At 39.6% G+C, this 13,507-nt stretch overlaps 1 protein-coding gene across 1 annotated transcript in view; it reads left to right on the top strand.

Annotated features, from left to right (window-relative positions):
• The window catches only part of LOC120018034 (1-phosphatidylinositol 4,5-bisphosphate phosphodiesterase eta-1-like), a 173,123-nt gene that overhangs the window by 77,774 nt on the left and 81,842 nt on the right, over nt 1-13,507 (top strand). The window contains exon 6 of the mRNA XM_038960989.1: nt 4,604-4,774. Within this exon, the coding sequence (XP_038816917.1) occupies nt 4,604-4,774 (171 nt within the window). The remainder of the gene's footprint in view (nt 1-4,603; nt 4,775-13,507) is intronic.

The following is a 13,507-nucleotide window of genomic DNA, read 5'->3' as shown; positions in this document are numbered from 1 at the left end:
TTTGTTCTTAGTCCTTCCTCTATTTCTGTTGTCCATCCAATTTTATTTCCACTTGTAACTGTGCTATTTCACAAAAGCTCCGCACCTATACACATTTCACAGATCCCGTATGCCCTACATTGTTTATCTTGTTATTAGTCCCACCCTTCAGTTCCACTCAACCCTTCCCATCTATCTTCCAACATCATCCATTTCGGATTTTTATTTGCCATATATTTTTCAACTGTGCTGTGATGCTTCACAAAAGATTTGAACCTTCCTATTCTCATAGCTTCTACAGATTGTAAATTAAAAATAAACATTTTTGCTAAAATAATTATTATATTATTGATTGATTGACTATGGCTTTTCAAATCCCCCAGTATTGCTATCTGTAGCGTTAGTTCTAGGCAAATGTTGCAATTCTTCAGCCATTCCTGGACCTGTGACCAAAAACGAGCTACATATGGACAATACCAAAATAAATGATCTAATGACTCTGCCTCCTCACAACAGAATCTGCAGAGCTGGGAAGATTGTATACCCCATATATATAACATTCTATTAGTTGCAAGAATTTTGTACAGTAATTTAAATTGAAAAATTCGAAGTTTTGAATCCGGCGTTGTTTTGCGTATCAATTCATAAACCATGTGCCATGGAATGGGTACATCGAAAATCTCTTCCCAACTATTTTGCAATTTATATGGCACAGCTGTCAGTTTTTTGGTCCTTAAATGAAATTGGTATATGTTTTTATTTATCACACTTTTCTTTAACCATTTATGTTCTTTAATACAGGGCCGACATACAAGTTCCTTACTTTTTTCCCCTTCTACTTGCCTCTTCCATTTTTGTGGTAATGCTGCAATTAATTGGTTGTAATTTTGGGTAGAGCAGACATTTCCATATGTCTGTGTTAGCTGCATGTGTGACATAACTCCACCAGTCCTATTTATGATATCATTCACAAAAATTATACCTTTTTTAAACATTTCTTCGATAAATACAGTTTTTTTATCAATTACTATATTTGAATTTAACCACAATATTTGTTGTACTATTTGTTCCGTCCTTTCAGGTGGATTAAACTGAAATTGCAACCAACTTTCTAAGGCTTGTTTAAAAAATAAGGATATTTTGGAGATTATTTCCTTTTCAAACAACCGAAAGTGAGCAGGTGTAATCTGAATAAAGGGAAAAAGGCCCTTCTTGAACATAGGATGAGACATTCGTACCAATTTACTAGAGAACCAGTTTGGATTTAAGTATAACTTTTGTATGACTGATGCCTTTAGTGAGAGGTCTAATGCTTTAATATTTAATAATTTCTGCCCTCCGAATTCATATTCGTTATATAAATAGGCCCTTTTAATTTTATCTGGCTTGCCGTTCCAAATAAAATGGAATATTTTTTGTTCATATAATTTAAAAAGCAGGTCACTAGGTGTAGGCAAAACCATAAGCAAATAGGTAAACTGTGATATGACTAAAGAGTTAATCAGGGTGATTTTTCCACAAATAGACAAGTATTTTCCTTTCCATGGTAGCAAGATCTTATCTATTTTTGCTAACTTTCTATAAAAATTTATTGGAGTGAGATCATTTCTTTCTTTTGGGATTTTTATACCGAGTATGTCCACATCTCCGTCAGACCATTTAATTGGTAAACTACATGGCAATATAAAATGTGTATTTTTTAGTGATCCAATACGTAATATGGTACATTTATCATAATTTGGTTTTAATCCAGAGAGGATAGCAAAGGTATCTAGATCCTCTATGAGGCCGTGGAGAGACTCTAGTTGTGGTTTTAAAAGAAAACATGAATCATCAGCGTACAATGACACCTTAGTTTTTAAGCCACGGATTTCTAATCCATTAATATTAATGTTTGATCTAATTTTAACAGCTAACATTTCGATGGCAATAATAAATAGATATGCCGATAGTGGACAACCTTGTTTTACTCCTCTAGATAGTTTAAAATTTTCTGAGATGTAGCCATTATTTACTATTTTACACCTAGGGTTACTATACATAATTTTAACCCATTTTATAAGAGATTCCCCAAAATTGAAATATTCTAGGCATTTATATATAAACTCCAGTCGTACTTTATCAAAAGCCTTTTCAAAATCAGCTATGAAAACCAGACCTGGTGTCCCCGATATTTCATAGTGTTCTATTGTTTCCAGTACTTGCCTTATATTATCTCCAATGTATCGTCCATGTAAAAAACCTGTCTGATTAGGATGAATAATATCTGACAAAACTTTTTTTATTCTATGCGCCAAGCATTTTGCTAGGATTTTTGCATCACAACACTGAAGTGTAAGAGGTCTCCAATTTTTTAATTGGACTGGATCTTTATATATACCACTTGGGTCCTGTTTCAGTAATAACGATATCAGACCTTCTTGTTGCGTGTCTGATAATCTACCATTTATATAGGAGTGGTTAAAACAAGCTAATAATGGTCCTTTGAGTATATCAAAAAAAGTTTTGTATACTTCCACTGGTATGCCATCCAGCCCTGGAGTTTTCCCATCCTTAAAGGCCCCAATTGCATCAAGCAGTTCCTCCTCTGTAATTTGGCCTTCACATGAGTCTTTCTGTACAGATGTTAATTTTACATTATTAATAGGAAAAAAATCCATACAATTAGTTTCAGTTAGTGGAGATGGAGGAGCCTGAAACGAAAACATATTCTTAAAGTACTTTACTTCCTCTTTCAAAATATCATTTGGTGAATCATGCGTGACTCCATCATTTGTAACAAGTTTTAATACATTTTTTTTGGTAGCATTTCTATATTGAAGATTGAAAAAGAATTTGGTGCATTTTTCCCCATATTCCATCCAGTTCGCTTTATTTTTATAATATATTACACTGGATCTTTCTTGAATAAGTTCCTACATTTCTTTTTGTTTTTCCTCTAACTTATTCTGTGCCTCTATGGTACCGTTTTTATTGCTATCTAACTAGCTAACTATTGCTATCTAACTAGTTATTAGAGTTGTTTGGTCCATGTTAGGGCACCATGGCTGTGTGTGAATATACCAGATGGTTATTAGAGTTGTTTGGTCTATGTTAGGGCACCATGGCTGTGTGTGAATATACCAGATGGTTATTAGAGTTGTTTGGTCCATGTTGAGGCACCATGGCTGTGTGTGAATATACCAGATGGTTATTAGAGTTGTTTGGTCCATGTTAGGGCACCATGGCTGTGTGTGAATATACCAGATGGTTATTAGAGTTGTTTGGTCCATGTTGAGGCACCATGGCTGTGTGTGAATATACCAGATGGTTATTAGAGTTGTTTGGTCCATGTTGAGGCACCATGGCTGTGTGTTTATATACCAGATGGTTATTAGAGTTGTTTGGTCCATGTTGAGGCACCATGGCTGTGTGTGAATATACCAGATGGTTATTAGAGTTGTTTGGTCCATGTTGAGGCACCATGGCTGTGTGTGAATATACCAGATGGTTATTAGAGTTGTTTGGTCCATGTTAGGGCACCATGGCTGTGTGTGAATATACCAGATGGTTATTAGAGTTGTTTGGTCCATGTTGAGGCACCATGGCTGTGTGTTTATATACCAGATGGTTATTAGAGTTGTTTGGTCCATGTTGAGGCACCATGGCTGTGTGTGAATATACCAGATGGTTATTAGAGTTGTTTGGTCCATGTTGAGGCACCATGGCTGTGTGTGAATATACCAGATGGTTATTAGAGTTGTTTGGTCCATGTTAGGGCACCATGGCTGTGTGTGAATATACCAGATGGTTATTAGAGTTGTTTGGTCCATGTTAGGGCACCATGGCTGTGTGTGAATATACCATATGGTTATTAGAGTTGTTTGGTCCATGTTGAGGCACCATGGCTGTGTGTGAATATACCAGATGGTTATTAGAGTTGTTTGGTCCATGTTGAGGCACCATGGCTGTGTGTGAATATACCAGATGGTTATTAGAGTTGTTTGGTCCATGTTGAGGCACCATGGCTGTGTGTGAATATACCAGATGGTTATTAGAGTTGTTTGGTCCATGTTGAGGCACCATGGCTGTGTGTGAATATACCAGATGGTTATTAGAGTTGTTTGGTCCATGTTAGGGCACCATGGCTGTGTGTGAATATACCAGATGGTTATTAGAGTTGTTTGGTCCATGTTGAGGCACCATGGCTGTGTGTGAATATACCAGATGGTTATTAGAGCTGTTTGGTCCATGTTGAGGCAACATGGCTGTGTGTGAATATACCAGATGGTTATTAGAGTTGTTTGGTCCATGTTGAGGCACCATGGCTGTGTGTGAATATACCAGATGGTTATTAGAGTTGTTTGGTCCATGTTGAGGCACCATGGCTGTGTGTTTATATACCAGATGGTTATTAGAGTTGTTTGGTCCATGTTAGGGCACCATGGCTGTGTGTGAATATACCAGATGGTTATTAGAGTTGTTTGGTCCATGTTGAGGCACCATGGCTGTGTGTGAATATACCAGATGGTTACAGATGAAAGAGGTTTAAAGGCACAATTTAGAACAGAGGGTCGAATTGGAATTCTATCACCTGACCAATGCAGACCCTCTCTAATGGTGACATAACTTCCCTTTCCCACAGGAAGCGGACTCGGATGACCAACAGGGCACGTTGACATTTGAGGAGTTCAGTGTGTTTTATAAGATGATGTCACTGCGGCGGGACCTGTATCTGCTGCTCATGGGATACAGCGACAGGAAGGACCACCTGACTGCTGACGAGCTGGCCAACTTCCTGCTCAACGAACAGAAGGTCAGGGTTCACAGAAAGACAAAAGTAGACGATGTAGCTTTAGTGATCTGTAGTAGAGTCAGTGTAGAAGGTAAGGCCGCTACTCTCTAGTACTGCGTCCCGGCAAAATAGATAGTAGGGGTACTCTGTACCGGTAAAACATGAGCCAATCACAATAATTACAACAAAATGTCAAGAAAACTGTAGGCTATTACATCACTTTAGATTATGATGTCAGAGGCATGATGCACGAGTGAATGGACTTTAACAGGTGGTGTAGTCTGCGCTCCAAAATGTGACGTGGTTCGACGAGAACACTGACATGTTGCCAAGGCAGAGATGAGTGGCCGACTGAGAGACGTGTGGACAGCGGTGGACGCATACATTCTGGCCTAATGACATTCGTCAAATGTCATGACACTTTGTGATGTTTTGTGTAACAGATGTCTCGTTCCGTTCGCCAGTGTTGGGTCCCGTGTGGCTCAGTTGGTAGAGCATGGCGCTTGCAACGCCAGGGTTGTGGGTTCAATTCCCACGGGGGGACCAGGGTTCAATTCCCACGGGGGGACCAGGATGAATATGTATGAACTTTCCAATTTGTAAGTCGCTTTGGATAAGAGCGTCTGTTAAATGACTTAAATGTAAATGTTTGGAGGCTGATATGTTGTAAGTGGATGAACGTGCGCGGGTATAGCCTAGTAAAGGAGTCCTTTTTGAAGTGATTGTTTGACAATCAGATGAAAACATCTTGACTGGTTGTTTTTATGCCACAGTAAAAGGTAATACAGTGTAAAAGTTAAATTACAAATCTTTACGAGGTCCACAAAGGTCCTTTTGAATTACAGTGTTTTACAATCGCTAGGACCCATTTCTCAATATTTAGGTCACTTTTTGAAAACTCTTCACACAGTTCTCCTAACCAACTTTCAGCTTGGCACAGCAGTTCATTTCACATCCAAAATGCACTAAAACTACCAAAACACTTCATACATGTCTCAAATCAACTCGTTCTTCCATAACACTAGCAAAGGTTGTCACCCAACAAGCACTCTTTGTCACTCATAAAACAATGACCTAAACAACACTAACAGGTAACATTACACAATGTTATCTTTTGAAAAATGTCTTTACAAAACAAGAATGACACCTCTCTACTGTTTACAATTCACTGCAGTATATGTTACAGCAATGAATCAGACATGATTTCAATATGCTTCAATATGCTTTATGTCATTTTTTTTGGCATTGAGGGATTCCAAAAATACAATAATTTGTATATACACCATCTACCGATACAGTAGCAATGCTAGTCAACCCTGTCTTCTGCATTTGGCCACAGGTTCTCCTCCACATCACATCTTATGTCATCTTGGGCAATACACCTAGGAAAGAATCTTTAGGCATGCCTGGTCCATCCCTGGCAATCTTCTGCAGATATGTCCAGGCATCCAGTATTCATCGCATCCATTAGGGACATTTGATCATGTGGATGGCGGTCATACATCTTCCACCTCCATGAGGAAAATAATTCCTCTATTTATTTTATTTTTTATTTCACCTTTATTTAACCAGGTAAGCTAGTTAAGAACAAGTTCTCATTTACAACTGCAACCTAGCCAAGATTAAGCAAAGCAGTGCGATACAAACAACAACACATGGAATAAACAAGCGTACAGTCAATAATACAATAGAAAAAAAGAAAGTCTATATACAGTGTGTGCAAATGGCGTGAGGAGGTAGGCAATAAATAGGCCATAGTAGCAAAGTAATTACAATTTAGCAGATTAACACTGGAGTGATAGATGAGCAGATGATGATGTGCAAGTAGTGATACTGGTGTCCAAAAGAGCAGAAAAGTAAATAAAAACAATATGGGGATGAGGTAGGTAGATTGGGTGGGCTATTTACAGATGGGCTATGTAGAGCTGCAGCGATCGGTTAGCTGCTCAGACAGCTGATGTTTAAAGTTAGTGAGGAAAATGTAAGTCTCCAGCTTCAGCAATTTTTGCAATTCGTTCCAGTCACTGGCAGCAAAGAACTGGAAGGAAAGGCAGCCAAAGGAGGTGTTGGCTTTGGGGATGACCAGTGAGATATACCTGCTGGAGCGCGTGCTATGCGTGGGTGTTGTTATCATGACCAGTGAGCTGAGATAAGGCGGAGCTTTACCTAGCATGGACTTATAGATGACCTGGAGCCAGTGGGTCTGGCGACGAATATGTAGCGAGGGCCAGACGACTAGAGCATACAGGTCGCAGTGGTGAGTGGTATAAGGGGCTTTGGTAACAAAACGAATGGCACTGTGATAGACTGCATCTAGTTTGCTGAGTAGATTATTGGAAGCTATTTTGTAGATGACACCGCCGAAGTCGAGGATCGGTAGTCAGTTTTACTAGGGTAAGTTTGGCGGCGTGAGTGAAGGAGGCTTTGTTGCAAAATAGAAAGCCAATTCTAGATTTGATTTTGGATTGGATTTGATATGTGTCTGGAAGGAGAGTTTACAGTCTAGCCAGACACTTAGGTATTTGTAGTTGTCCACATATTCTAGGTCAGAACCGTCCAGAGTAGTGATGCTAGTCGGCGGGCGGGTGCGGGAAGCGAACGGTTGAAAAGCATGTATTTGGTTTTACTAGCGTTTAAGAGCACTTGGAGGCCACGGAAGGAGTGTTGTATGGCAAATGGGGTTGATGAATGGAGAGTAAGGTGGGAGGAAAAATGACACCATCCTGGGATGGGCTGCAAAGCACTCTGTGACGGCATGGGAGTGGTGAAATGCCACATTGTCCCATACAATTACAAACATTGGCCGATTTCGCCTCACTGCAACCCTTTCCTCACCCGGCACAACCCTTTCCTCACCTGGCACAACCCTTTCCTCACCCGGCACAACCCTTTCCTCACCCGGCACAACCCTTTCCTCACCTGGCACAACCCTTTCCTCACCCGGCACAACCCTTTCCTCACCCGGCACAACCCTTTCCTCACCCGGCACAACCCTTTCCTCACCCGGCACAACCCTTTCCTCACCCGGCACAACCCTTCCATAGAGGTCATCCAGGAACTAAATGAGATGCTCGGTGTTGTGTGGCCCAATTAGTGGTTTGTGTAACAGCAATCCATCACAGAATATTGCAGCACACATTGTGATGCTGGCACCCCTCTGGCCCTGGACATCCACTGTGACTCTTTTCCCAATCACATTCCTTCCTCAGCGCCGTGTTTTGGCCAAGTTGAAACCAGCCTCATCCACAAAGATGAATATGTGGGGTGTTCGACTGGCTTCAATCTTCATGACTCTCTAAAATAAATCCACAATGCAACATAAGAGTCAGGCTATTACGGTAGTTTACATTATACCTAAAAACATGTCATTGTGTGCCTCTGTCCTGTTTGGTTCAAAACCAGTTCTGTATTTTATAGTCATCTTACCTGGACATATTGGTTCCTGGGTTGCTTGACTCGTTCAGAGCTCCTCTCAAAGGGGACAGTGTACAACTGCTTCATCCTGACTTGATGTTGTTTCAGGACTCTAGAAATAGTTGTTATGCTTACATTGTGAATATTTCCAAATGTCATGTTGTCTGCCAACACTCTATCCCGAATCTCTGTGAGTTTTATGCCATTGTTTCTGATGACCATACCAACGATTGCAGTTTCCTGCACAGCAGTGAAAATCCTACCTCTCCCGCCTGTTGGAGGTAACCGTTGGGTCCTAAGCAGAAATACAAAACCAAAAACAATTACACACAAGTGGGTTTGGAGGCTTTGCTCAATTTACTTCTGTAATGTGCAGTTCAGTCAGATGCCCTTGCAGAATGCACATCTTATCTGTTGTTTTGCCTGAAATTTCTCACAATAGATGCCACTGTTGAGCGTTGCAGATTTGGCTGCACTCTCAGACCAGCCTCTCTCATTGATAGATCATGATTTATTACATGATCAGTTATAGCAGCCTTAATCTCATCTGAGACTACAGCTCTTGATCTTCCTCTGTCTTCTTCCACCACGCATACATACTCCTCTCCCTCTCCCAGCTCTTCATCTTCCTCTGTCTTCTTCCACCACGCATACATACTCCTCTCCCTCTCCCAGCTCTTCATCTTCCTCTCTCTTCTTCCACCACGCATACGTACTCCTCTCCCTCTCCCTCTCCCTCTCCCAGCCACTCTTCTTCCTCTGTCAGCCACTTCTATATCTATGGCTGGGTCCTTATTTAGATTACAGTACAGCCTTATTCCTAAAATGGCCCCTTCTGTATAGATGGTAATGAAATTGAAAGACTAACACCTGGGTAGGTGTTCAGCTACAATGGCAATCAGCTATGGTTGTTCTAATTGTTTTGATAGTATTACATTTTTTAGATTTGGAATATATTTCAATACAGTATTACTATAGAAATGTAGCAAATTGCTGTCTTATTCAGTTTTGTGTTATGTTAGGTTTTGAACTTAAGTTGAACAGTTTTGAAAATAGTATATAATCATGTGCAAATTGGCCTGTAGGTAGATAGAGTTTTGGTGATGGTTCTGTCTGAGTGAGAAAATAATTCATGAAATTTGATAGATGTAGTCATTAGAATGCATTTTGTGCCAAAGTAATGAAAAATGATCCACAGTTTAGCCCACCAAGACTGCTGTTGTGTTCACTGTGTGAAGAGTTTTGAAAAAGTGACCTAAGTGTTGAGAAATGGGTCCTAGCGATTGTAAAACACTGTAATAAGGATTATATACTGTATTTAATTCTATGATTACACACAAGCGCATGCACACCCAATCTACTTTCACTCCTAATATCTCTGGGGCAACATCCTCTCTACGGTGCGTTCAGGAAGTGTTCAGACCCCTTACATTTTCCCACAATTTGTACAGCCTTCTCAAATGGATTAAATAAAACATTTTCTACGTTCTACACACAATACCCCATTATGACAAAGCGAAAACAGGTTTTAAGACATTTTTGCAAATGTAAAAAATACAATAAATAAATACCTTATTTAAATAAGTATTCAGACCCTTTGCTATGAGACTCAAAATTGAGCTCAGGTGCATCCTGTTTCCATTGATAATCCTTGAGATGTTTCTACAACTTGATTGGAGTCCACTTGTGGTAAATTCAATTGATTGGACACCTGTCTATATAAGGTCCCACAGTTGACAGTACATGTCAGAGCAAAAACCTAGCCATGAGGTCGAAGGAATTGTTCGTAGAGCTCCGAGACAGGATTGTGTCGAGGCACAGGTCTGGGGAAGGGTACCAAAATATTCTGCAGCATTGAAGGTCCCCAAGAACACAGTGGCCACTATCATTCTTAAATGGCAGAAATTTGGAACCACCAAGACTCTTCCTAGATCTGGCCGCCCGGCCAAAATGAGTAATCGGGAGAGAAGGGTCTTGGTCAGGGAGGTGACCAAGAACCCAATGGTCACTCTGACAGAGCTCCAGAGTTCCTCTGTGGAGATGGGAGTAGGGCTGTGGCGGTCACGAAATTTCATGACTGCTGGGGATTTCATTAGCCGGTGATTGTCAAGCAAATAACTGTCCGTCTCACAGTAATTAACAGTTAATTAACCTCTAACACCTCCCAAACCCGGATCCGGGAGCACCCCCATCAGTAGAAAAGCTACTAGCATAGCCTAGCATAGCGTCACAAGTAAATACTAGCATCTAAATATCATTAAATCACAAGTCCAAGACACCAGATGAAAGATACACATCTTGTGAATCCAGACATCATTTCTGATTTTTAAAATGTTTTACAGGGAAGACACTATGTAAATCTATTAGCTAACCACGTTAGCAAAAGACACCACTTTTTTTACTCCACCAGTTTTTTACTCCATCAGTAGCTATCACAAATTCGACCAAATAAAGATATAAATAGCCACTAACCAAGAAACAACTTCGTCTGATAACATATTTATTGTATAGCATATGTTTTGTTAGAAAAATGTGCATATTTCAGGTATAAATCATAGTTTACCATTGCAGCCACCATCACAAATCTCACCAAAGCGACTAGAATAACTACAGAGAGCAACGTGTATTACCTAATTACTCATCATAAAACATTTCTTAAAAATACACAGCGTACAGCAATTGAAAGACACAGATCTTGTGAATCCAGACAATATTTCAGATTTTCTAAGTGTTTTACAGCGAAAACACAATATAGCGTTATATTAGCTTACCACATGTGCAAACATCACCCCAGCATTGATTCAAGGCAAAAAGAGCGATAACGTATAAACCACCAAAATATATTAATTTTTTCACTAACCTTCTCAGAATTCTTCAGATGACAGTCCTGTAACATCATATTACACAATGCATATAGAGTTTGTTCGAAAATGTGTATATTTAGCGGCACAAATCGTGCTTATACAATGAGAATAGTGTCCAAATACTCAAGCAATCTGTCCGGCGCCATCTTGGAAAGGCACCTATTCTTATCGAAAACTATTCATAAACTTGACTAAAAAAATACAGGTTGGACAGCAATTGAAAGACAAATTAGTTCTTAATGCAATCGCTGAATTACATTTTTAAAATTAACGTTACTGCGCAATACAGGGTGCGATAAAGCAAGGCTACACTGCAAGTAATGGCGTCTTATGCATTTGACTTTTTTCAACAGAACAATGAATTATCAGCATAAATAGAATCTTGGGATAGGTGTCCTTTGTCCAAAAGAATCGTTGCTGGGTTGGAGAAAGTCGTCTTCCACGTTGCAATTAGCAGTAAACAATGGCATGCGAGAGAGAGATACCCAACTTCCTACAACGCCAGAAAATGAAATACCCGAAAATCGCAATATACTGACATAAACTGATATAAATCGGTTTAAAATAACAAGATTATGATGTCTTTAAAGCCTATATCGAATAAAAACAGAGCCGGATATATCTAGGAGCTAAAACGGGAGCTTCTAAAACGACATGCCAAGGTCCTCACTGCGTCAGAGCGAAGAATCAAAAGAGGGGACCCTTTGATTCCAATCAATTTATAGACTTTCGGATCTGCCTAGAGACTCCATTTCAAGGCCCTCTATTCGCTGACACCCAGGGGAAGGCGTATGCAGTGCATCTCAACCAATAGAAGACAGGCAGAGTTATACACAGGTCTGAGAACAGGTTGGAAAAATCTGCATTCTCAACTCCACATAGTGAAATTGCTCTAAGTCCAGTTCTGTTTCACGCACAGACATAATTCAAACGGTTTTAGAAACTAGAGAGTGTTTTCTATCCAATAATAATATGCATATTGTACGAGCAAGAATTGAGTACGAGGCAGTTTAATTTGGGAACATCAAGAAAAAATAGTGCTAACAGCTCCCCCTATTGACAAGAAGTTTAACATAAACACATTTAGCATCTCCTGGCTTCCACACATTATCTACAAGCCACTGATGCAGACCTTTGGAACATCTACATTTTTTAAAGTCTAATAACTCCATGTAATATAGCCTTCACAATAAATCCATTATTTATATTCGACAGGTCTAATGAAGCAAGATATGAAGAAAATGTAGTCAATTTCAAAAGCATAATCTGAATTGTACTTATGTTAGGTCCTGATCTGGCTATGCCATATGGCTACACTAGTTCAGCAGACAAGATTTGCTTAAAATTCCATGGCTTTATTTTATGGCATGAAGATGAAAATTAAAGGATATTTTCTCCAAACGATTTGAGGGAGTACACACATACGGCTACTTTGTGTTGAGCTGTTAACAAAGAAATAGGTATTCCTATATGCTTAATTTAGAGTTATTAATGTAGTTTTAGTTGTTCAACAAACGTTGGGCTATATGTTTGGATTTTTAATACATTGTAAGGCTGCATGATGAGTCTCTACTGATGATTTGGAAAAAGTTGCTTGAAAGGCATGTGCTCTGCTTTGTTTTTTTGCGCAGGCTGTACACACTACATCAGTCACTCATTCACAATTTGACAAGCACTTGATAATGCACTTGATAATGCCTAGGCATCCCCTTTGTGTGGCTGTAATGCACCCTAAAAAAATCCATGCATTTTGCGGCCAGTGGCCGTTGTGCTCTTTTCCCAGAGTGCCGAGCGCTCCAAATCACCTCTCACACACATGGCTCTCATCACATGATCGGGTCTTTCTCACAGGCTACAAGTGAAGACAGACACATCGGGGATGCAACTTTGCACGTCCTTATCCAATTCCGAGGTGCATATTGAAGATATTGGAAGAACTGTCATTTACTTTTCGTCAGCCAACAAGATGCGTAGGCCTAACGAACAACAAAAGCACTAGCTTATATCAATCTACTATCCCCCATAGTACAAAAGGTGATCTATTCTATTCTGTGCTAGAAATAAATATTCTAAACATAGTCTGGGACAGTTGTGGGATGTGATAGATCCCAAATGAATGCAACCACTAGCATCAACAAAAGCTTTATACGCAATGTGGCTGACGCAACAGATCAGACCGTTTAGCTTAAAATGTTGATAAACTATTAGGCTTTTTCTTCACATTATAATTGCAGCAATGCGCACACTGTAGTAGGCTATAAGCACGAATGTTCCATTAGCTGAAAACACCATTATCAAAAGTGACCACAAATGCAATTATGCCTGTAATTATTTTATTATAAAGGTACATTTTTATGGTGAAAATGATCTTCCCCAAACTTGAAACTCACACGCTGCTTAAATATACCAGTTAGGCGCTACACAACTTGTAAAGCGGATTGATGTGCTTATTTTTAAGATATTATTTGGACACTTT

The sequence above is a fragment of the Salvelinus namaycush genome, chromosome 23 (assembly GCF_016432855.1).
Source record: "Salvelinus namaycush isolate Seneca chromosome 23, SaNama_1.0, whole genome shotgun sequence".
NCBI lineage: Eukaryota > Metazoa > Chordata > Actinopteri > Salmoniformes > Salmonidae > Salvelinus > Salvelinus namaycush.
The sequence above is the reverse complement of the archived record's forward strand: the minus strand, read 5'-3'. Positions and strand labels throughout refer to the sequence as shown.